This window comes from Pelophylax lessonae, assembly GCF_965119305.1.
Source record: "Pelophylax lessonae genome assembly, chromosome: 3".
NCBI lineage: Eukaryota > Metazoa > Chordata > Amphibia > Anura > Ranidae > Pelophylax > Pelophylax lessonae.
Window position 1 is genome coordinate 266,072,504 of NC_138770.1, and position 25,484 is coordinate 266,097,987.

Consider the following 25,484-nt stretch of genomic DNA (forward strand, 5'->3'; position numbering starts at 1 on the left):
AATTTGATTTCTATCGTCATGCGATTCTGTGCAACTCAATTTGCATCTGAAATCACACTAGTGTGAACTGAGCCTTAAAGCCTAAACGTGCTGGTGTAATTTGTTGCCCGGAACCTTGGTGCTGCATACAGCCACCTACAGACAAGGATCAACGCAGGGGGCTGAACAGGTATGCTCCACTACCTTTGTAAAGCAGTGCATGTATAAAAATGTAATATGGTAGCCTGGTATGTAAATCAGGCAATCCAGTATTGCAGTTTTGTTTTATCTTCATCAGTAATATTGTCCCCATCCTCATGTGACAATGTGCGGGAGTTGCAGTTGGCTGCACAGGCAATGAGCTCTGCAGTGTAGGAAGTAGGGAGGGAGCATCTCGTGTTACTCCCATATCTGAAAGTATCAGGAAGCCACAGCAGCAGGAGAGCATGGAGAAGGAAAATAATAACTGCCAGAGCTGCCTATTGCAGTTGCAAAAATAAATGGGGGCTTTAAGACTTTCACTGCCCCACTATTTGAAGTCCTGTGGATAGCAGGCAGTGCAGAGACAGCTGCACAAAACATCAATGAAAAAAGTGATTTATGTTCAGAAGTTTAGCTGTTATTAAGGAAATGCAGGCATTAAATGGTGATCAGAAATTCATGCTAATTATGCGACCTCTGAGAGATAGTCCCTACTAAAGATAACTACATAAATATGTACATTGGCATCGGCCAAGCACGCTTGTTGAGGAGATAAGAGGGAGGTGCGTTGGGATTGTTGTAGGCTGCCATGCCCCGCGCACTCCTAATTCAAAACAAGACAAAAAGCACTGCTTTGGTGTGCACTGAAAAAAGTACAGCATGCAGTATTTTTGATTAATAGATGGAATTGTTGAGCTGTTACTCAACAAGAGAAATAAAAAAACAAGGGGCTTTTAGCACCTAGAGAGATTTTCCAACTGGCAGGATCCCATTCTCATACCTCCCAACCGCCCCAGATTCGCCAGGATCATCACAAGATTTCAAGTAAATCCTGGTGTCCTACAAATCTGGGCTAAATCCCCCAGCGGAGCCCAGTGCCAGAACTTCAGGCACTTGACCCCACTAATCCACCTAGCATGTTTGCGCTGCACTGCAGCTGTCAAGGCTGAGACTGACACACCAGTGCCCAGCTAGCACAACCCCTCCACCTCCCTTGCCCGCCAGCTCGCCTGCTCGCTTTGCCGCCTGCAGAATGGAAGAGGGGGGAGACTAGGTCTGCTCCACCTCCTCCCCTTGCTGCCCTGTGTCCACCCACAACCCCTGTCATGCAGCCAATGGTTTGCCTGTGAAGGGGTTGCATGGGCAGGAATTGGGAAGCAGTGCTCCTGATGTTACTGACTGAGCCTCTGGGGACCTGCCAGCCTCAGGTGAGTGAACACAGTCTGTGACTGAACTCACCCCTCTCTCTTCCTTCCACATAATATAGTGATCCTTCCTGTCTTCCATGTACCATAGTGATTCTTCCTTCCTGCCTTCCATGTGCCAAAATGATCATTCCTTCCTGCCATTCATGTAGCATAGTGATCCTAACTTCCATGCGCCATAGTGATCCTTCTTTCCTGCTTTTCATGTGCCATAGTGATCCTTCCTGCATTCCATGTGTCACAGTGATCCTTCCTGCCTTCCATGTGCCATAGTGATCCTTCCTGCATTCCATGTGTCACAGTGATCCTTCCTGCCTTCCATGTGCCATAGTGATCCTTCCTGCCTTTCATGTGTCATAGTGATCCTTCCTGCCTTCCATGTGTCATAATAATCCTTCCTGCCTTCCATATACCATAGTGATCCCTCCTACCTTTCATGTGTCATAGTGATTCTTCCTGCCTTCCTTGTGCCATAGTGATCCTTCCTGCCTTCCATGTACCATAGTGATCCTTCCTGCCCTTCATGTATAATAGTCATCCTCCCTGCCTTCCATATGCCATAGTGATCCTTCCGTCCTGCCTTCCATGTACCATAGTAATCCTTCCTGCCTTCCACATGCTATAGTGATCCTTCTTTCCTGCCTTCCATATACCATAGTGATCCTTTCTACCTTCCTTGTACCTAGTAATCCTTCATGCCTTTCATTTACCATAGTGATTGTTCCTGCCTTCCATGTGTCACAGTGATCCTTCCTGCCTTCCATGTATCATAGTAATACCTCCTACCTTCTATATACCACAGTGATCCTTCCTACCCTCCATGTGTCACAGTGATCCTTCCTGCCTTCCATGACCATAGTGATTCTTCCTGCCTTCCATATAACATAGTGATCCTTTTTGCCTTCCATGTGCGATAGTGATCCTTTCTGCCTACCATGTGCCATAGTGATCCTTCCTGCCTTCCATATGCCATAGTGATACTTCCTTCCTGACTACCATGTATCAAAGTGATCCTTCCTGCCTTCCATATGCCATAGTGATACTTCCTTCCTGGCTTCCATGTGTCACAGTGATCCTTCCTGCCTTCCATATGCCATAGTGATACTTCCTTCCTGACTTCCATGTGTCACAGTGATCCTTCCTGCCTTCCATATGCCATAGTGAGCCTTCCTTTCTGCTTTCAATGTACCATATTGATCCTTCCTCCCCTACTTGTACCATAGTGATTTTTCCTTCTTTTCTTCCATGTACTATAGTAATTCTTCCTGCCTTTCATATATCATAGTGATCCTTCCTGCCTTCCATGTATCACAGTGATCCTTCCTGCCTTCCATGTACCATAGTAATCCCTCCTTCCTTCTATATACCACAGTGTTCCTTCCTACCTTCCATGTGCCAAAGTGATCCTTCCTGCTTTCTATATACCATAGTGATCCTTCCTGCCTTCCATGTGTCACAGTGATTCTTCCTGCCTTCCATGTACCATGGTAATCCCTCCTAACTTCTATATACCATAGTGATCCTTCCTACCTTCCATGTGCCATAGTGATCCTTCCTGCCTACCATGTGCCATAGTGATCCTTCCTGCCTTCCATATGCCATAGTGATACTTCCTTTCTGACTTCCATGTGTCACAGTGATCCTTCCTGCCTTCAATATGCCACAGTGATCCTTCCTTCCTGCTTTCGATGTACCATAGTGATCTTTCCTCCCTTCCCTGTACCATAGTGATCCTTCCTTTTTTCTTCCATGTACTATATTAATCCTTCCTGCCTTTCATATATCATAGTGATCCTTCCTGCCTTCGATGTACCATAGTAATCCCTCTTACCTTCTATATAGCATAGTGATCCTTCCTACCTTCTATGTGCCAAAGTGATCCTTCCTGCTTTCTATATACTATAGAGATCCTTCCTGCCATGTGCCATAGTGATCCTTCCTGCCTTCTATATGCCATAGTGATCATTCCTTCCTGCCTTCCATGTACCATAGTGATCCTTCCTCCCTTCCCTGTACCATAGTGACCCCTCTTTCCTTTCTTCTATGTACCATAGTAATCCTTTCTGCCTTCCATGTGCCATAGTGATCCTTCCTGCCTTCCATGTGCCATAGTGATCCTTCCTGCCTTCCATATGCCGTAGTGATGCTTCCTTCCTGCCTTCCATGTGTCACAGTGATCCTTCCTGCCTTCCATGTGCCATAGTGATCCTTCCTGCCTTCCATGTACCATAGTGATCCTTCCTGCCTTCCATCTGTCATAGTGATCCTTTCTGTCTTCCATATTCCATAGTGATCCTTCCTTCCTGCCTTCCATGTACCATAGTAATCCTTCCTGCCTTCTATGTACCATAGTGATTTTTCCTCCCCTCCTTGTACCATAGTGATCCCTCTTTCATTTCTTCCATGTACAATAGCAATCCTTCCTGTCTTCCATGTACCATAATAATACTTTCTTTTTTCTTTGTACCATAGTGATCCTTCCTTCCTTTCTTTCATATAACATAGTGATCCTTCCTTCCATTTAACAGTGATTTTCCCTCTCTCAAATCTCTCTCCCTAATGGTTGGTTCACACTTGGACACTGCGCATTTCCCACACTGCATGCAACCATGCTGTCCTTGTGAGACACATGCGGGTGCCATTAATTGTTAATGGCAGAGTGTTTACGGCCCCTAACCCCCATGGTACTGCAATTTGATATGGTTTGGTGTGGTACAATTTGAAACTGTTATGCTTTGCAGAGCGTCCCCATTATCTTCAATGGGTCGCAGTCGGTGGGCAGTAGTGCCCTTCAATGCATCAGGGGATATAACTCCTGCCACAACCACAAAGCAAAGCATCGCGGATGCAGCATATGTACACCTCCGGCTGTTGCCTCTGCAGCCAAAGGGCGAGCACTTGACAAGGTAGTAAAACCCTGTGGTTGAGCCATGGTTTTACCACCTCTTCAAACACTAATGTGCTTAGTTGCATATTTCTGACATTTGAGATAAGATTTTCTTGTGATGTTTATTTGTTCCAGTACCCTCTATTCTTTTTTATTTAAATATTCCACTGTAATTGTGTCCACTTCAACTGCAAAATTTAGTTAATGTCATTAATGTGGTCCTTTTTTTAATTTTTAAATCATACAAAACAAACTTGATATCGAAAGCAGGGAGGTTCCATCTCTGCTGTGGGCATTTGAAGCCCTCTTATCTTCATTTCTGAGATTTGGTGCAGTTGGCTACCCAGTATGCACGCCCCCTATCTCATGCATGTGCAGCAATGCCACTGTGTGGCACTGTTTCAGTATTAGGCAATTCCCATTTTTTGCACTATAAACAAAAAAAAGTAAATTTTGAAAAAAAAATATATATATATTTTACTATCTGCTATTAAACACATCCAATAAAAAGTTGTAAAAAATCTAATTTCGTCATCAATTTAGGCCAATATGTATTCTATTACATAATTTTTGTAAAAAAAAAAAAAAAAAATCCCAATAAGCGTATATTGATCGGTTTGCTCAAAATGTATAGCGTCTACAAACTATAGCAGGACTGAGATATTGTGGCAGACAGTCAGGACACTAACTGACGCTTTTGACACTTTTTGGGGACAAGAAACACTAATACATTGATCAGTGCTAAAAAACATGCAGTCACTGTACTAATAAAACTGGCTGGGAAGGGTTTGCATCAGAGGCAATCAAAGGGTTAAATGTGTTCCTAGCTGGTGTTTTACTAATCTATGGGAGGTGATTGTATTAGGGGAAGGCATAGTTCTGTGTCGCAGGAACACAGGATCAATGCCTTCCCCGCTGACAGAATGGCAATCTGCCTTGTTTACATAGGCAGACTGCCGTTCTGCCTGAGTATAAACAATCGGTGGGTGCCGGTGTTCCGTGAGAATTACCTACCCGTGAGAAAAACCTACCCTCGTCACTTCTGGTTGCACGGCAGTGTGTGTAATGCGGCGGTTACATTAAAACAGCTGTGCTGCAATACGAGTCATCTCCGCTCCTGTCCCTGTCACATCCCTGATCTCGGATAGTAAATATAAAAGCGGCGGCGGCTGTATGAAAAGATAAATCACGAAGCCGAGAGCCGCTTTTATATTTACTAGCCCAGATCAGGGAAGTGACAGGGACAGGAGCGGAGACGACTCATATTGCAGCACAGCTGTTTTAATGTAACCGCCGCGTGGGTAGGTTTTTTTCACGGACACCGAGATCATTTCATCCTAGTGCGCAGGCGCACTAGTCAGCTCCTCTGCTGCTCCATTACGTATCCGGGACTGTGAGCATGCGCACTGCTGCGCTGCTCAGCTGTTTCTGGCAGGAAGTGACGAGGGTAGGTTTTTCTCACGGGGTAGGTAATTCTCACGTTACACCGGTGTTCTGTGAAAAAACCCTACCCGTGAAAATTCCCTACCCTCGTCACTTCCTGTGCACCTATGTCATGGAACAGCTGAGCAGCTTACCAGTGCGCATGCTCTCCGCTCCGGAGGATAGGGAATTTTCACGGGGTAGGGTTTTGTAACGTTACACCGCATCAGCTGTTGCAGCGGGTACATTAAATCATCTCCGCTGCAACATTAAATCATCTCGGCTCCTACCCCTGTCGACTTCCCTGATCTCGGCTACTAAATGTAAAAGCGGCGGCGGGTCTATGAAAATATAAATCACGGAGCCGAGATCTCCGTGATTTATATTTTCATACACCCGCCGCTTTTACATTTAGTAGCCGAGATCAGGGAAGTCACAGGGGTAGGAGCGGAGATGATTTAATGTTGCAGCGGAGATGATTTAATGTACCCGCTGCAACAGCTGATGCGGTGTAACGTTACAAAACCCTACCCCGTGAAAATTCCCTACCCTCCGGAGCTGTGAGCATGCGCACTGGTAAGCTGTTCAGCTGTTCAATGACGTAGGTGCTACCCTCCGGAGCTGTGAGCATGCGCAGTGGTAAGCTGCTCAGCTATTCCATGACGTATGTGCACAGGAAGTGACATTATATGGTTGGCAAGGCACAACCTGACCATGACCATCATTTGCTACACATATTGCAGTACTTATTTTTTGGCTCCATTCCAGGGTTCCTCAGGTCCTTCATAATCCTCTATTTTAGGCTCTCTATCTGTTTTCAGTATATACAAAACCAGATGTATTGAAAGTAATTTCTAAATGATTGTGTTGAGGTTTTTATGTATCCCTGGGACTCCAGCTTGTGGCACAGCATTTAAAGCATATTTTATAGGTACAAGGAAGCCCTGGTTTTGTTTAACCATGGCCCTTAATTCCCCTTCCACTATCATGTTTGGCCACACCCACTTTTTGCTGCTGCGATCTCCCTGAAATGCCCCTCTTTCTCAAGTTAAAAACTTAGGGGGGTATGCATTCTTCACTCCTCTACGAAATATAACAGTGCCAGTGTCAGGATAGGAATGTGGTGGGTCTTAATGCTCATGAGATTAATGTAAGGATAAGCAGCTTAGTGACTATGGTTCCTGGGAAGATATTTGCCCATCTATGGCCAATCATAGACTTTAGAGGGCTATTGGATGTGCAGCTATGATCCGACCATCTTCAAGGCTAAAAGATATTTAGAGAGGTGCAGGGACTTCATAATGTGTATCCTCAGTACTGTAAAGCACACAAAGGTACATGAATGTAAATGGGTATAAGAACAGGTTGCCAGTACTGGGAGAAACAGTAGTAATCAGGACAGGTCTTTTAACCACCTCTTTTACTCTGACAGCAGCTATGGGCATTGTCAGAGATCCACAGACATAACATGATTCCTTGATTTGTCCTAGAAAGGCAGATTGAGAAGCTGTCATGTGTTCTTGGGTGTACTGTGGATTAAACTGCTACAGACATCCTCTATCTACTACTTTTAAGAAAAATGCTTATTATAAATGTGTGCTGCTGAAAATGTCTAATGTTCACATTTACTTGTCTGTTCTATGGCCGGTCATAAACGGCTGGAATCTCCTGCTGAACCGGCCGAGATTCGAATCATGTATGGGCAGGCTGAATGTACCAAGTTGATAATCGATCAACTTGGGTACAACCAGGCTGCTGGATTTTGCATGCAATTATAGCAATAATCACTGTCTTCTCCTGGCGGGGGCGGCTTCCCCCGCTGGAAAAACGATGGCCCGGCAGGAGGGATTCCACTGTCAACACTGTATGGTTGCAGGAAAGAAATTTGCTCCGTGTATGGGTTGCTTAAAGGGATTGTAAAGGCAAATGTTTTTTTTTTTATTGTAATGCATTCTATGCATTAAGATAAAAAAACCTTCTGTGTGCAGCAGCCCCCTTCAGCCCCCCTAATACTTGCTTGAACCCCATCTCGATCAAGCGTTGTTGCAGGCTTGTCTTGGCTGCCCGGGACTCCCCTCCTCATTGGTTGAGACAGCAGTGAGGTACCACTGGCTCCTGCTGCTGTGAATCAAAGTCAGGCAGCCAATGAGAAGAGAAAGGGGGCGGGGCTGGGTCACAGCTCCATGTCTGATCAGACATAGGAGGGAGGGGCGAGGAGCATAAAAGAGGCACTCGAGAAGAGGGGGATCTGGGGCTGCTGTGTGCAAAACCACTGCATAGAAGAGGTAAGTATACCATGTTTGTTATTTTTAACAAAAAGAAAACAAGACTTTAATTTTACTTTAGGCTCGGTTCACATATATGCGATGCGGGAAGGCTGCGAATTCGCAGCCTGTTCCCGCATCGCACACGCACCCCCGGCAGTTCACACTGCCATATGCGATACGCTGGGGGTGTCAATGTAATCTTAACGACACCCCCAGTTTGATCGCATATCGCAGTGCGATCGTGCAGTTCGCACAGGATCGGATCGCACAAGTGTGAACCGCTGTGCGATCCGATCCTGATGCGGCAGCAAAAATGCCTCCTGTGCGTGTTTGCTGCGGGTGCGATGCGAATTTAGCCATACAAACTGTATGGCTAAACTCGCACCGCACAGCTGATCGCATGTAATGTCGGAGCAGTGCGCTCCGACATTACATGCGAACCCCGCACACGCAGAAGTGTGAACCGGGGCTTAAAAATGACTGATCAATCCAATTAGGGGGTTTACTGATCTTTAAAGATTTGAAATACACATTCACACAGACACACTGCAGGCCAATCTGATAGGTCTGAATATTTGGGATTGCAGCAATATGTGTCTTTTTATGACCTGATGTGCAGACTTGCTGGCTAACGAAATAGTTTGATCAAAGTATATCTCTAGTCAAACATTTCTTTAGTGTTTTGGATAGTCTGTGGAAAGACAAGAACCCCTGCCAGGTTCTCAGTGCTATCTGTGTCCCCACCGGGAACAATCACCCTCTCTGTTTATCTTGGTTATCATTGTCAATGGGATAAACATTACAGGAAATCCAAAATTTTCCATGTATAAAGGGGTTTTGGAGGCAATGGTATAGTTAAAGCTTAATTTTAGACACCAGATGACCCCCCTTGATAAATTGTTCAGTTACTATATTCATTCTTTATTGCACATATCTCTAAAGAATTATGAATAAGAATGTTAACAGGAAAAATCAATATCTTTGTTCTTTTTAACCAAGCAATAGGTTTGTTTTTTTGTATTAACTACATGTATCTTATCTTTGTTAACTTTTAACCAGAGTTCAGGGATAATGTACATAGTACTAGTACATGTAGTAGACAGTGATAGATGTACATGGATACCTGCAGCTACTAGATTCTAGCTTGGAAAACAACATGGTTACAAGGCCTCTAGCAGTCAAAAGAATAGTCTTAAAGTTTCCTTTGGGGTAAAATGTCCATTACCTTATAGTTTTTAAAATATTTATTGTACTATCTTCATCTTTTTTTACTGTACATATGTTGAACAAAATTTTGTTGGTATATTAGCTGAGAAAATTAATTCAAGTTTAACTTCACCTTTGTTTCAAAAAAGATAGATAGAATGGTCATTGAGAGGAAAAGATGAATGGAATTATGCAAAAAATAGGGAAGGTCGTTATACAATATTTTTTTCTATTCCCTTTTTTAAACTGTTGTAGGACATGTTCAAACAATAAACAAACAACGTAGGGATATACTGTGGGTATAGAAAAGAATCACCCCCCCCACCCCCTTTAAAATAATTACATTTTGTTGCTTTGCAGCATAAAATGAAAACACACACTTTTTGTTTGATCCAGCTGTGTTTACAACTTGTAACAAATTTTAATTAAATTTAATTTCTGACATGTTGGTGTTATATCTTTCACGTGGATGTTATAAGTAAATACAGCTGGAAAAAAAAACAAAAACTGTGTTTGTCTTCATTTCAGGCTGCAAAGCAACAAAATGTAATTATTTTAAAAAGGGTGGTTCATTTTTTTTTTTTATACCCATTGTAGAGGCTGATTTACCAAAAGAAAATAGGCTGTTAATTTAAAAGGGAATTTTTCTTAGCTTAGTGAATGAGGTGAAGCTCAGATGACTTCCATCATGAAGACATGGGCAAGGAAAAATCCAATTTTTTTTTATTATCCTTGCAGATGATTGTTATTTTTTGGAAAGTGAAATTTTACCAGATTCACTAAGCTAAAGGAAAATCCCCCAGCAAAGTTAAAGTCTGTTGTAAAGTAAAAAGTCTATTTGCCTTTAGTAATTCAACCCTATAGAGTTTTTAGGCTTCCCTTATAGACTTTTCACCTTCATCTCCAGATAACTACATCTCCATTTAGTCCTCTACCAAATCCTACATGACCTAACATACTACAGACATTAAACTGTAATCATAAGAGCATGAAATTGACATTATTCATATTATTGTTATTGCTTTACTTACTTGTCTTAGCATCTTCCTCCCTTCCAAGCGTAATAAAAGCATATCTTGGGCTTTCTGGGCAAAAGAAGAGTAATACAGTTTGAATAACTGCTGGTACACCAGAAAGTCCCAAGAGGACAGGCCACAGTTTTTCACTGCCCAGGAGAAATTCTAGTCCCAAAATCTAAGTAAAAACAATACAGTTATTGCATCTACATCAAAACAGCATGACAGTCACGTTTGCATATTAAAGCTGCAGTCAGACAAAATTTCAAGGTATGCAGTTGAATGTTTCACCTATGCTTTTATGGTATGTGTTCCCTAAATACAAATATATATATATTTATTTACCATCTTGGGCTGGGTCCAATGTAGCAATTAAAGTGGTTGTAAAGGCTGAATGTTTTTACCCTAATGCATTCAATACATCAAGGTAAAAAGCCTTCAGCCCCTCAGCCCCCCCTAATACTTAACTAAGCCTGATCCCGATCCAGTGATGTGCATGAGACCTGAGACTCTCCCGGGTCTCCCTCTCCTGATTGGCTGAGATGCCGCAGCAGGAGCCATTGTCAATCACAGCCAGTGAGGCAGGAGTGCTGGTGGTGGTGGTGGGGGGGGGGGGCTGAGCTGCGCTGGGCTCTGTGTCTTATGGACTTGCTTGCTATCGGGGAACTCGGCAAGGGGTAGGGGCCCAGAGTGCCGGCTAGGGACCCGAGAAGAGGAGGATCGGGGCTGCTCTGTGCAAAACCACTCCACAGGGCTGGTACGTATAAAATGTTTGTTATTTTTTTCAAATAAAAATGTTTCCTTAACAATCACTTTAATAATAGGTCGCTATGTATGCTTATCAATTTTAAATACTGTTCATTACATTTTATCTAAAGACTAAACCTTGTTTTGTCCTGTGTTTGTCCTGGTAAATCTAAAATTTGAAAAGTTTCACCAGAACAATATGTGAGAGTCAGTCTTCCAATGGGAACACCTGTTCTAGTGACAGTTATTTAAAAGTGGTATTTTGGTATTCCCCTCACTTTGAAGAGATTTTCCCTCATCTCCTGTTGCACCTCTGGTACAGGAAATGAAAGGAAATCACCCATAGATGCCAACCTTCCTGGATTTGCTGGAAAGGTCCCCCATCTTTGTCTTCTGTCCCAATGACGCTGTGTCCTAAGATCACAGCATCATCCTTAACTGGACTACCGAGCAATCTGCAGTACCACATAATGGGTATTAGTTTAGGGGATTACAGCTGTGACCAGGCTTTTGCTATATATACTCTTTAACTACTATGTCATACATTGTTCTAAAAAAATACATATTCTTGGATTTACGTTTAAAATAAACGGTTCATTATATTATATTGCACCTGTCCATTGTTAAACTACCAGTGTTGCTAGAAATGAAAGCTCCAGGCATGTCTTACATCATGGTTGAATACCCATTTACCTTCAAACCTTCATCTAGTGCACCCATGCATTTGCTTATGTCTCATTTATCAGGACAAACACAGACTACATGTAATGAGCTTGTACAGTACAGTCAATTTGCTTAGCTAATGCAAGTTTATAACCTTCTGGCCCTATTCTACACTCTCTAACCCACATCTTCAATCTCTCCCTCTCTTCTGGCATCTTCCCCAACTCTCTAAAACACGCACTAGTCAGCCCCATACTTAAAAAGCCCTCACTGGACCCAACCGATCTGAACAACCTACGCCCTATTTCCTTGCTCCCCTTTTCATCCAAACTCCTCGAACGTCTAGTCTACAACCGACTGTGCGACCACCTTGCCGAGAATAGCCTCCTTGATCCTCTTCAGTCTGGATTTCGGCCTCAACACTCCACTGAAACTGCACTCCTAAAGCTGACAAACGATCTGCTAACGGCCAAAACCAATGGACACTATTCTGTACTCCTACTTCTGGACCTTTCTGCTGCCTTTGATACGGTTGACCATCCCCTCCTCCTCAAAAAACTCCATGCCTTTGGTCTCCGTGACTGTAATCTTCACTGGTTATCTTCTTACTTATCTAACCGCACCTTCAGCGTTACCTACAATTCTACTTCCTCCTCTCCTCTTCCCTTCTCTGTTGGAGTCCCCCAAGGCTCTGTTCTTGGACCCCTCCTATTTTCAATCTACACCTCCTCTCTAGGTCAGTTGATAGCCTCCCACGGCTTCCAATACCACCTCTACGCTGACGATACCCAAATCTACCTATCCACTCCTCAGCTCTCTCCCTCAGTCTCCTCACGCATCACTAATTTACTATCAGATATATCGGTCTGGATGTCTCACCACTTCCTCAAACTAAATCCATCCAAAACCGAGCTTATAATTTTTCCTCCACCGCGTGCCCCTTCCCCTGATTTCTCCGTCAATATCAATGGCATTACCATCAGCCCATCCCCACATGCCAAGGTCTTAGGTGTTGTCCTGGACTCTGAATTCTCCTTCAAACCCCACATCCAATCGCTGTCCAAATCTTGCCGCCTCAGCCTCCGCAACATCTCCAAAATACGCCCCTTTCTATCCAAAGACACAACAAAACTCCTAGTTCACTCCCTGGTCATCTCGCGCCTCGACTACTGCAATTCCCTTCTCATTGGCTTACCTCTACACAGGCTATCTCCCCTTCAATCCATCATGAATGCTGCCGCCAGACTCATCCACCTCACCAATCGCTCAGTGTCCGCCGCTCCTCTCTGTCAAGCCCTCCACTGGCTTCCGCTCACCCAACGAATTAAATTCAAAATACTTACAACATCTTACAAAGCAATCCACAGCCTAGCCCCCAGCTACATCACCAGCCTCATCTCAAAATACCAACCTAATCGCTCTCTTCGTTCTTCTCAAAACCTCCTGCTCTCTAGCTCACTCATCACCTCCTCCCATGCTCGCCTCCAGGACTTTTCCATAGCCTCTCCAATCCTATGGAACTCCTTACCCTTATCTGTCCGATTATCCTCCACTCTATTAGCTTTTAGGCGATCTCTGAAAACCCTCCTCTTCAGAGAAGCCTATCCTACCAACCCCTAACAAATGTACCTCCTTTTTCTCCATCAACCCATCCCCCACAGTTATTGCCTTTTGTTTCACTTGACCCTCCCTTCCAGATTGTAAGCTCTAACGAGCAGGGCCCTCTAGTTCCTCCTGTTTTGAACTGTATTGTAACTGTATTGTCTTCCTTCACATTGTAAAGCGCTGCGCAAACTGTTGGCACTATATAAATCCTGTAATAATAATAATAATAATAATAATAATAATTATTTATATGGTGTACAAAATATATTTGGTACGCTGCTTACAGAATACAAATAAATTGATGTGATATGTTATGGCAATATATTATCTCCAGGAAAGGACTTAACAAATCTATGACTTAACAAATATACAAAGTCAGGTATGGCCATGCAAAGCAAATTGGTCACTCAAGGCCATATATTACCAATTCTGATAGATCACTCTAAGACAAGATCCCAGATTGTATGGCGGACAGTAGAGATGGCGTTGTGCTTTGCCCGGTGGTCGGTTGCTTGTTCGCAAATTCGCAAAAAGTCTGACTTTTGCCGATGTTCGCGAATATGTCCGCGCCACCATTTTCTTTTTCATTCAAAAGAACTTTGACCCATGACACTGCCGTCAGGTGGAACGGGACAGCCAATTGAAACATTCCAGCACATGGACAGTCCCCCTACCCTATAAATAGACCCGATCTGGTGGCCATTTCACATTCCGCTTTCTGCCAGTATAGGGAGAGGTCTGCTTTGCTCATCAGGGAGAGTTTGCTAGACACATGTAGCGCTGTGAAGATCCACAAAAGTCCTTTTCAGGGCTGGTATTTTTCAGTATAGGTCTAGTATCTTTTGAACTTAGGGAGAGGTATCCTGTGGTTGCTTTAGGGGCAGTTAGAGATCGGCTGCAGTCACACAGAAATCGCTTTGTCAATGTCCACAAAAGTCATTTAAAATGCTCCAATGTCTTTTTAGGGTCTATTACAGTCTCTTTACTATAGGGGCAGGTATCCTGTGGTTGCTGTAGGGGCAGTTAGAGATCGGCTGCAGTCACACACAAATCGCTTTGTCAATGTCCACAAAAGTCATTTAAAATGCTCCAATGTCGTTTTAGGGTCTATTACAGTCTCTTTACTATAGGAGCAGGTATCCTGTTGTTGTCACAGATGTGTTAATGGACCCTATATGTATTAGACAATGTATTTACCGGCTGCTGTCAGTTCTGGCTGATTTATGAAAAAAAAAAAATATTTTTTGCTGTAAAAAAAAAAAAAAACATTTAGGGCACCTTTTTCAATTGCAACACTTCTGTTATGACATTGTCCATGTGCTGGGACTATTTGTGCACAGCTAGTACGTCTTTTGTGGCTGCAAATATGACCTAAAAGTTTTCAAAGTTCGCCTCCCATTAAAGTCAATGGGCCCGCCGCGAACTCGCGGTTTGCTGACTTTTGAGAAAATTTGCAGCTGGCGTTTGCGAACCGCCCCGGCCGATGTTCATCCATCACTAGTGGACAGTATAAACATCAGTACAATGGACACATACAGTGGCAGCAGTAAACCATGCATGAGACAGGGACATCCAGAAACAGTCCACACAAGTTTGACCTGCACGTTTATGTAGCAATGCAATAAGCAAACACAGTTCAGTGCAGGAGGCTTTATTGAAAAAAAGAAATCAGCTCCTTTGAGTAACAAACTAACAAGTGCCCCCTCATGGGTTCCCTAAAACAAACAGACAACACATGTACCCAGTGCTGGGACAAAGTCATTCAGTGCCCAGGGTAAGGAGACATAAATGCACCCCTCCTCTGTGATTTGCATACACAGCCATAATACCCATGCCTGAAGTGTGCGTTTCATTGTCTACCCATGAAAGGAGTGCAGGGATGACATATGTGAGAGGTACAGAGTGCAGAAGTGTGTGATGCAGGGAGGGTGTAATGCAGGGGTCAGGAGTGTATAATGTACAGAGTGCTGAGGTCAGTATTGTGAAATATATAGAATTCAAGGGTCAGGACTAGTATTTAACGTACATAGTGCAGGGGTCAGGAGTGTGTAATATACAGATTACATAGGTCAGAAGTGTGTAATGTACAAAATGCAGGGATCAGGAGTGTATAATGTACAGCATGCAGGGGTCAGGTGTATGTACTGTACAGAGTGCAGAGGTCAGGAATAAAAGTAACATAGTAAATGCCCAGTGAACAGAGTTTAGGCATCAGGAGTATGTAATGTACATTGTGCTTGGGTGGGGAATGTGTAATGTACAGTGTTTAGGGTTTAAGAGTAAGTAATACACAGAGGGCAGGAGTCAGGATGTGTAACATACAGAATGCAGGTCAGGAGTGAGCAAAAGTAACATGCATGGTAATGTAAATGTAAAAGCAAGTCCAAACCTAATAATCACCGTGCACACTGTAAAAGCAACATACAGAATGTAAAGGTCAAGATTTGACCATAGCAGGTAGAGTGGCTATGTTAAAAATGATCATTCTGCCTAAACTACTTTACCTGTTCCCTACGTTGTCAATTTCTCTTCCATCTCAATATTGCACCTCTGTTCAAAAGTATTTTAATCAAATTATATGGCAAGGGAAACCCCCCCGATGTTCATCCTTCATTATGAGGAGACATAGGAGGCACAGAGGGATGGGAGTTCCTTCCATCCTTGCATATTATAAAGCATCTGTACTGGACCAACTGAAGTATTGGTGGTCTTCTGAGCAGCATAAAAGATGGGTGGGATTAGAGATGAATGATTGTAAACAGGAGAATCTTAGAACTGTAATGATAGCTGTAATGATGGGAGCTGGGGTGCCCAATACTCAATCGATAACGGTCCAAACAGCCCTTACAATGTGGGCAGAAACTTTGAATATAGGACGATATCTGAATTCCCTACTCCTCTTTCAGTTCTCCCGTGCTTTATCCCTAATGTTGATATAAAAATGTGGTTGAGAAGGGGTGTTGACAATGAAACAGGGATCTGTTCTTTTGAGTATTTGGCCCACCAGTATAGAATACCATCATCAGCACTATTGAGCTACTATCAAATACGTTCATTCTTACAGAAGAATAATCTTCCCTTATATGTCAAACTACCAATTTCTATACATAAGTTGTATCAGGAACCGTTGACTACCACTAATGGTATTTCAATTATTTATGACATATTGAACAAGCATAATACCTATTCTAAGTCCACTACTGTCTTAAAATGGGAGAAAGTACTAGGGAAATCCTTTTCCGAAATGAGTTGGTTGAAAGCCTTTGATGTCACATATGTTTCATCAAAATGTATCAACCATTGGGAATTATATCAAAAAATCCTAAATTTTTGGTATTTGACTCCCATTAAGCTGTCTAAATTCTATCCTTTAACGTCAGCACTATTTTGGAGAGAATGTGGTGAACAAGGGTCGTTATTCCATATAATTTGGGAGTGTAAATCGATTAGAGCATTTTGGAACAAAATATTTTCCATGGTTTCAGAAGTTCTAGAAAAAAAACACAATTCCAAGGCCTGAGATGGCGATTCTTCATTTAAATATACATGAGATTCTCCCTAAGTACCGAGTAGTAATTATACATCTCTTATTAGCGGCAAAACTTTTAATTACAAGAAGATGGAACTCCCAGGAAGTACCAACTCCATCTGATGTGGTTGAATTACTTAACCAACAATGTGAGATGGAAAAAATGATGGCTACTATAAGTTTGACGAAGAAAATATTTGGAGTCAGATGGAAGCCATGGTTAAATAATTTAGATGTATAGTAACAATGGATTAGAGATACCATATGTGTGTCAACATAGGAACTGTTGAGTAGTACGAAATTTTTGCTATGTGGTAAAAAGTGAATATGAAATGGAGGGAAAAATAAAAAAAAAAAAGAAACGTACTTCCCATTACAAAATTGATGTTGAGTGACGAGAGACTCGAGATAAAGAGTATTCTAAATATGGGAATCTCTTGGGTGGTGATTAAACTAGACTGGAAGGAAGGTTCCTCTTCTTTCTCTTCTTCTTCTGTCTCTTTCTAGTTCTCTTTCTTTCCTCTTCTCTTCTTTTTCTCTTTCTCATTTTTTGAAGGAATAGGTGTCCTTTTATGAAATGGAGATGAGCAGTGATCCTGCGGATCACAGCTCATTTCCGATCATTCTCAGTTTATGAAACAGAAATGATCTGGGGAGAACATGTTCTTCGCTGATCATCTCTTCACACAGGAATCTGTCATTGACTGACACAGAAACAGCCAGGTCATGAAGCTGCGATCCCCGCACTTCACTGGTGATCTGGGCCAGAATTCACACTCCCGGGTTCACCAGCCTGGAGCTTGTGAAGCGGGGAGTGAAGACAGAATCGGGGGAGAACTGAGGGGGAAAAATGAAGATTATGGACTTCCTTCTTCCTCGTTCAGACCCCCCAACACAGTAATCATGTCCCCCTGCCATATTTATGTATATATATATACACACATACATGTAGATATATATTTAATGTGTATATATATATATATATATATATATATATATATATATATATATAAAATGTATGTATGTGTGTATTCAGTGTGTATATATATATATATATATATATTTATGTAAGGGGACTATTATTTATTAACCTTAGTGGGGATTGTGTACTCAGCAGTGATAATTTATCACTGCTTGTTAAAGCGCGCCAGGGATTTTCATACTACTGTAATCTCGCTTTGTCTCACGAGATTACAGGCGCTCCATTCACTTCTACACAGATCTCGGCGAAAACAGTTCACCTCTGATCACCCTGGGAGAACTGAAGTTCTCTGCTTCATAAAAAGGGTGCCAGAGGTGATCATTTTCCCCGGAGAACTGCAGAGAAGCCAACAGAGAAAAAAATTCACCTGTTCATAAAAGTACACCTATATGTTATAACTGACAAGTCTATTGTAATATTATTTGTTTATATTTTGCTGCTGTTTTTTCTTTTTTGTTTTTTTTTCTGTATGTATGTTACTTTGTTTTGTGGAAAAAATATAATAAAAGAGGTATTGAACTTAAAAAAAGCAAAAGAAAAAAAAAAAAACACTTCTGGCTATGAATTGCAAATGCACAGCTCCAGAGCCAGCTGAATGATGCCTGCACAGTAACATCATGAGGCACATCAGGGCGTGGGCTTTTATTCACATGCCCCGCTACAGAAGTTGAGACCAATCCTGGCAGCTCATTAATTGGCTGGCTCAAGGACTACACATGCACAGTTCAGAGCCGACAAGTGGATTTTTTTAATACTAAATACTTTGATGTAAGGGAGGACACTGGTGAGAAGGTGGCACTCATCCCGACTGCACTTCATATGTTGTTTTGTTTAATTACAACTGACCCTGGTACTTTATATATTACAGTATGTTGTACATAGACCTGACCAAGGTGTTCATTGTCTCAACAGCTGCTGCTTTTAATGAAGTTCTTCTTTAGTGTAGGCTCAGTAAGGCAAAATATATATTTTGTGTGCATAAAAACACGTGTTAATGAAAACTTAAATTAAAAAAAAAAAAAAAAAAGAATGTAAAGTGTGTAGGGGTCAGGAGTTTGTAAGGTACATAATGCAGGGGTTAGGAGTATATACAGCTCCAGGAGAAAGGGAGATCGCCTCTAGCATAGGTCAGCTCAGATACAGTATGAAAAAGAATGTGGCCAGATGAGACTCATAACTAGTTCTGGCTAACAGGTAAGATGTGGACCTAGGATCGGAGGCTTTATCCTACTCAGAACTCTACAAAGGCTCCAAGGCCCTGGAACACAACTTATTAAGATCTGTGAAAACAACAGTTTGTTTCCTTCATAGCATACACAAACTCTGGATCCCCTCACATCTGTAGGTGAGAAACCTAAGTGACACATATACATCATCCACAATCCTGCCAGCCATTGCCTCACAAGATATATATAATATAGGCAGTTCAGCTATTGATGCATACCTGACTGATAAGAATTCCTGTGACAACAGCAAGCTGGTGCAAGGTACCCAGAGCTCCTCTTAATGCTGTCGGAGAAATCTCCCCAATATAGATAGGTACAAGTCCTGCTATCAGTCCTGGAAAAATACAAGAGAACACAAGGCAATTTTTTAATTTGTAGGGTTTTTTTTTTGTTTTAAATGAGAAAATCAGCATTTCAACCATGTATTGCAAGTGAAGGGCTTCATGAATAAATATATCTGAAAGGAAAATCATGGATATTACCAATAACTACTAGACTTTTCCAGTCATTACTAGGTACAGAAGTGAATCTGATTGGTGGTGATGTACTTTGTATTAGACTTCCAGTGAGAATCATTTTTTTAACACCTATCTCCTCTATATGACAAAATCATATTCAATAAAGAAACATTTCCCATAAAAAACATAGACAATGAAGCTCTCAGGAGTAGGCATGCATATATGTCCAGCTTACAGAATAAGGATAATTAGTGTTTAGTAGAGAAACACCCCCTGACATAGGGTGTCAATGAGGTACTCCTGTTACACTGGTGGTTATTGATTTGCCCCGTTACGCTAGTGGTTCATGTAGCCCCCCCCCCCCCCCCTTACCTCAGAAGTGTATGAAAATGTGATGAAATACCCTTTTATTTTGTTGGTCGGTATTGTGCCCTCCTACATTGCGATTAACAGAGATGTTTTCCCCTTCATTGGTTCTCCAGCAGGAGATCATTTCACCCAACCCTGATTCCTCCGCATGTGGGCCAGACTGCTCCCACTGCCACACCACTATTGGTTGGTATTCGGCACAACAAGCAATTCCTATTTTACTGTACAACAGCCAGTTTATTTACTGCTCTCATTGAAAATTGATGACGCCTTGTGAGTGGGCAAAACGCGTTGATGTCATTTTTGGTTTCCGAGTCCTAACAATGTCACTTCCTGTTACTGTGGAACACACTCTGGTTACGGCATCCCCGGAAGATTCCTTGTGCTTTTACGTGCCCATTTTTCATTTGCCCTTTGTCCTATAAGAATTAATTTCAACTGCACAATAAATACCAGCTTTACAGTACTTCACTATTGGCTCCCTTTCTTATTCTGAGTTTTGGTTTTGGGGAACATCCAGGAGAGCCACGCTGGGGAGGTTTACATTAGACCCTTGTGGCCAGCCATTCCCTACACCAGTTTCAAGCTTGTTTGGACCCCCAGACTGAAAAGCAGGGAGTCCATTACCTTTGGTAAGTGGGGATACAGAAGGGGTGTGTGCCACATCAGAGTGAGTTTGGAGCACATCTGAACTTATAAGAAGATTGGAGCACAAGAGCACTTTATCATATGGAGATGTAATTTGCATATTGCATATTCATTTTTGATTGGACATTTTTGGACTTATATCCGATTTCACAATTTTTTTTGGTATAATTTTTTTTGGTATAATTGCAACAAATTGTATTTATTTGTTTTTACTACTATCATTGTTACAGGTAGAGAAAAAAAAATAATATTCAAAAATGTATATAAAGAACTACTAATTCCATATTATGGAAATCCGCTTTCGTTGTCCTATTTTGTCATGAACTGCATTGTAAAACCTTATAAACAAGGGCATTATTTATTAATTTAATATTACATGCTAGTGTTGAGGGCATTGTTTAAACAAAAGGTAACTCTGCAAGCACAACTTAGTGAAACTGAAAGTGAAGTGATTAAATAAACAACACAATGTCCTTGTTCTTCTTTACTGATATATTATTAGGGAAAGCACTTATAGCACGCATCTGATGCCCCTTGATAAGTGTTGGAACATAGAAATAAAGGCTTAGCAAGTTGTTGTGGATAAGCATTTGGATTTAAATATTTATTCTCAAGCTGTAAACATTTACAACACAATCATTTATTTTGGTAAAAATACATTAAAAAAAAAAGACAAAGCTTGTGACATAAACATATGCTGCAAAGGCCAATAAAATGTCTACATATGGTCAAACTTACCACAGTAAAGACCAGTTATAAGCCTGCCAGCAATAACTAAAGCATGAGCTTGACCTAGTGGAGCCAGTCCCATCAGCAGTGCTCCAACAACTGCCAGAGAATTCACGGCCATCATAGCTTTGGTCCTAAAATTCAGAAGTAAAGCTGAAATCAGATTACCTTTATTGGGTTTAGAATTGAAAAGTATTAACATAGCAGTAAACCTGTTTCACTGGTAGCATGTTCAATCAATCATCAATGTGCTAAAGAAATGTCTTATACCTTACAAATGTTTCTCAGTCTGAATCAGTGATGAGCAATCTGAGCAAAGTTCGGTTAGTAGGACGATTGCCTAAAATGGGGAAAAATCTGTAAACCATGAACATATTGCATGAAGCCTACTTACGTCTATCAAGGATAAGGGTCTGGTAAAGATACTAGGGAAGGGGGCCTTTTATTGTCTTTTTTGCATGGGTTCCCCTCTAAATCCATATCAGATCCAGGTATGCAGTCTGCATAAAAAGGCAATGGGGGGGGGGGGGGGCATGATTCTAAAACATAGTCCAGCCCAGTACTACTGTTGCACCAAAGATTCAGGTGGGCGGATGGGCTAATTGGTCAATCCTAGCCATTTAGTTTAGTGAACATGGATTTCATGGTCCGTAGTCCAAATGTTAAGCGTTTACATGCTTACCTATCAATATTTTTAAACTTTGGCCCTTTACCCATAATACAGCTATAAAACGTATCTGTTTTAAAGATCATAGTTCACAGTGTCTTGTAAAGACTTGCATAACAGTATTAACAAACCCAGGTGGCAAACTGCATTTCGCATTTAATTATTTCTATTCAAGCAATGTAAGTTAAAAGTGAATTACAACAAGTAGATAATATACAAACAAAGTATATAGAGAATGTTAGAACAAAGTAAGCATTATAAATACAACATTAAGAATGCATAACACTATATTAATTGGCTGATCTAAATTTTGGTTGCACGTTTTTATTCAAATATAATGAGATTGTCTGGGCATTTGTAAATTGTTGATGAAGATGTCAACAGTGTTTAATTTGAAAATACAGAAAAATGTCCCAGGATGGGGTATGACACTTTTCATTGAATGCATCATAATGCACTATCTTAAAGCGGAGTTCCGGGCACAGAAGTCATTTTTTACTAAACATACCCCCGGGACAGTCAGGGCTAGCACATTCCACAATGGCTAGCCTCTGATCTGTCCCGGTTCGCACTTACCTTTTAGAAGAAATACTTACTTATAAAATTTCTTCCACAGCGTTTCCATCTCTCTTGTGGGCAGCTGAAGCCGGCGCGGTCCTCTTCTGTGTCTTCTTCCGCGTCTTCTTGTCCCAGAATGCGCCTGCACCGGCCCCTCTCGTCACTTCCGGCGCGGCGCCGCATTCCTCCACAGCTTCTGGGCATGCCCAGAAGCTGTTTAGCAGGGGAATGCGGCGTCGCCCGGAAATGACGAGCGGGGCCGGTGCCGTCGCATTGATTCCTGGGAGCTATGACGTTCAGCTCCCAGGAATCATAGCGAGACAGGAAGTGACGGGGTGAGCCGCGGCTCCGAGGGAGGAAGTACTCTGAGGTGAGTATCTTCGATCTTCAATTACAAGATAAGTAAACAAAAAAAAAAAAATAACTATCTAATTCCTTTTCAGGTGAGGTCTACCTAGCGGAGGGGCACAAAAAAGAAATATCGTTTTTGTGCCCGGAACTCTGCTTTAAGTCTTTTAACACATTTTTAATCTTTGTTAAATTATGTTTACCCCAACAATGTCTATCCAATAGATTTCTTATGGAGAAGTAAACAATGGGCTATCAAAAAGATAGCAAATTGGTAGAAGGGCAATGTTGTTTTCATGGAGTATTTGAACTGATCTCATACTTGTAAGGAATGAGAAGCTATTGAACTGTATATTGGGATCTTGCTTGCTTTGGTAACCATAATAGGTTAATATCCCTATTGGGTTTAATTTCTAGGAACACCCAAATTAGGGTTTCTTACACTGCATTACCAGCACCAGTTATGCTATCTGTGCTGCACAAAAATGTTTCACCACATGGTAGACTTAGGTGACCTGTAAGGCCCCTTTCACACATGCTGTCCGTTTGTCCGTTTTTCATCTATCCGTTGACGGATGAAAAACGGACATCAATGTATCTCTATGTAAAAACGGATGACAATGGATGATCATCAGTTAACATCAGTTTTCATCCGCTTCCGTCAATGTCCGTTTTTTTGAACGTATGAATGTCCTATTTTTCATCCGTCAAAAAAACGGATCGGACGAAAAACGGATGACAACGGATGAAAAACGTATGACAACGGATGAAAAACAGATAACTGACGAAAAACGGATGAAAAATGGATAACAACTGATGAAAAACGGATGAAAAACGGATGACAACTGACGAAAAACGGATGAAAAACGGATAACAACTGATGAAAAAATTAAGGAAAAACGGATGACAACTGATGAAAAACGGATGAAAAACTGATACATTTTGACGTGACTGAACTGATGAACTGAACGGACCGTATGTGTGAAAGGGGCCTAAGGCTGGATAATTACCTTGATAAAGTGTGTGATAGTCTGCTGTAAAGCTGGCCATAGATGGGTCAGTGGGTTGAACTAAAAAAACTGGCCTGATTTCCCTATCCACACATTCAGTGTAGAAGGGGGAATCACTCCCGCTAAGCTATTGTATTTTGACAGTGGGGAGACTTCCCCACTGTCAGAATACACTGATCAGTGCTGATAGAGTGGCATTTATCCAACAGGCAGGTTGCATAGAAGTCGATCAGTAGATTGACTTCTGTACAACCGGGGTGCCCATACATGGATCGAAATGCGCAATCCATGTAAAGGGCAGGTATGTCTGGATTAACCAATTCAATACTGTCGCACTTTCAATGACAATTGCGCGGTCATGCAACGCTGTACCCAAATTAAATTTGTATCATTTTTTTGAGACATATAAAGCTTTCTTTTGGTGGGAACTGACAGGCACTGATAGGCAGCACTTATAGGCGGCACTGATTGGCAGCACTGATGGGTGGCACTAGTGGGCGGCACTGATGAGCAGGCACTGATGGGCACTGAAAGGCAGCACCGATTGGCATCATTGTTTGTTACTGATTGGCATCACTGATGGGCACTGATTGACAACATTGCTGGGCACTAACTGGCATCACTGATAGGTACTGTTGGGGCTGCACTGATAATCAGGCCACTGATAATCAGTGCCCTGATTATCTGCGCAGGTCTCCCCTGTGAGAAAATGCCACCTATCGGCTCTCCTCTCCTCATACTCTGTCAGTGTGAGGAGAGGAAAGCCAATAACCGGCATTTCCTTGTTTACATGCAATCAGCTGTGATTGGACACAGCTGATCACATGGGTAAAGAGCTGTGTCATTGGCTCTTTACTGAGATCAGTGATGTGCCATGTCTCATGGATACAGTGCACTGGTGATCGCAGGGCTGCGTGCCCCTCGCGGACACGAAGGCACGGCGGGAGCAGGATGACGCCATATGACATTGTCCCAGAACAAGAGAGCACCCTGCCTGTCGTTATTTGTCTATACATTGGGCAGGAGGTGGTTAAGATTAACACTTAAGGAGAGTCAGTGGAAGCAGACCCAAAAAAACATAAAGTTATCTTGTAATAGCTTTTATGTGTTTCGGCAGAGGAGGTATTTTTGAGCAGTTACATTTTGGTTTCATTCATGTGGAGTCCTCATATATTACTAATTTTGTGTCTTGCCACTTCCATGTCATAATTTTTTTTTAACTACGTACATCACTGGACTTTCGGTGGTTATATCGGGATGATGCCTGCAAATTTATACAAAAAACGATTCCCCGGTATAATTTTTTACACACGGCAGTCGGCTCTTGTAATGGCAATCGGAGTAGCTAACCAGCCACTTAATTGCTATTACAAGCAGTGGGAGGGAATGTCCCCCTGGGAGACTGAAGCGACCAGCTGGCACGTCTGCTGGCTGGCCAGACAGCCAAGCAAATCCAGGATCGGCTTTAATCGGCTGTTCATAACAGTAACCCAGAAGCGATGACATGACATCACTTCTGGTTTACTTTGAAATCATCTGTGCCATTTTTTAAAAATTTAAAGCAAACAAAAACACCAATCTTGGTGTTTTGAATGCTTTTAGGAGCAGAGGAGGGATTTACATTCCTTGTGATAGCAATAAAAGTAATAACGGAAAAAAAAAGCAACAGTGTAAAAAAATAAATACTTTCTTTTTTAAATCCAAACAAAGATCTTTATTAAAGATATAGCATCATTACATTGCCAGCAGTACATACCAATAC

At 41.9% G+C, this 25,484-nt stretch overlaps 1 protein-coding gene across 1 annotated transcript in view; it reads right to left on the reverse strand.

Annotated features, from left to right (window-relative positions):
- The window catches only part of SLC2A2 (solute carrier family 2 member 2), a 126,001-nt gene that overhangs the window by 24,835 nt on the left and 75,682 nt on the right, over positions 1 to 25,484 (reverse strand). The window contains exons 4-6 of the mRNA XM_082252566.1: positions 21,149 to 21,273; positions 19,154 to 19,269; positions 10,199 to 10,361 (exon numbers count right to left, since the gene is read on the reverse strand). Of these exons, the coding sequence (XP_082108692.1) occupies positions 10,199 to 10,361; positions 19,154 to 19,269; positions 21,149 to 21,273 (404 nt within the window). The remainder of the gene's footprint in view (positions 1 to 10,198; positions 10,362 to 19,153; positions 19,270 to 21,148; positions 21,274 to 25,484) is intronic.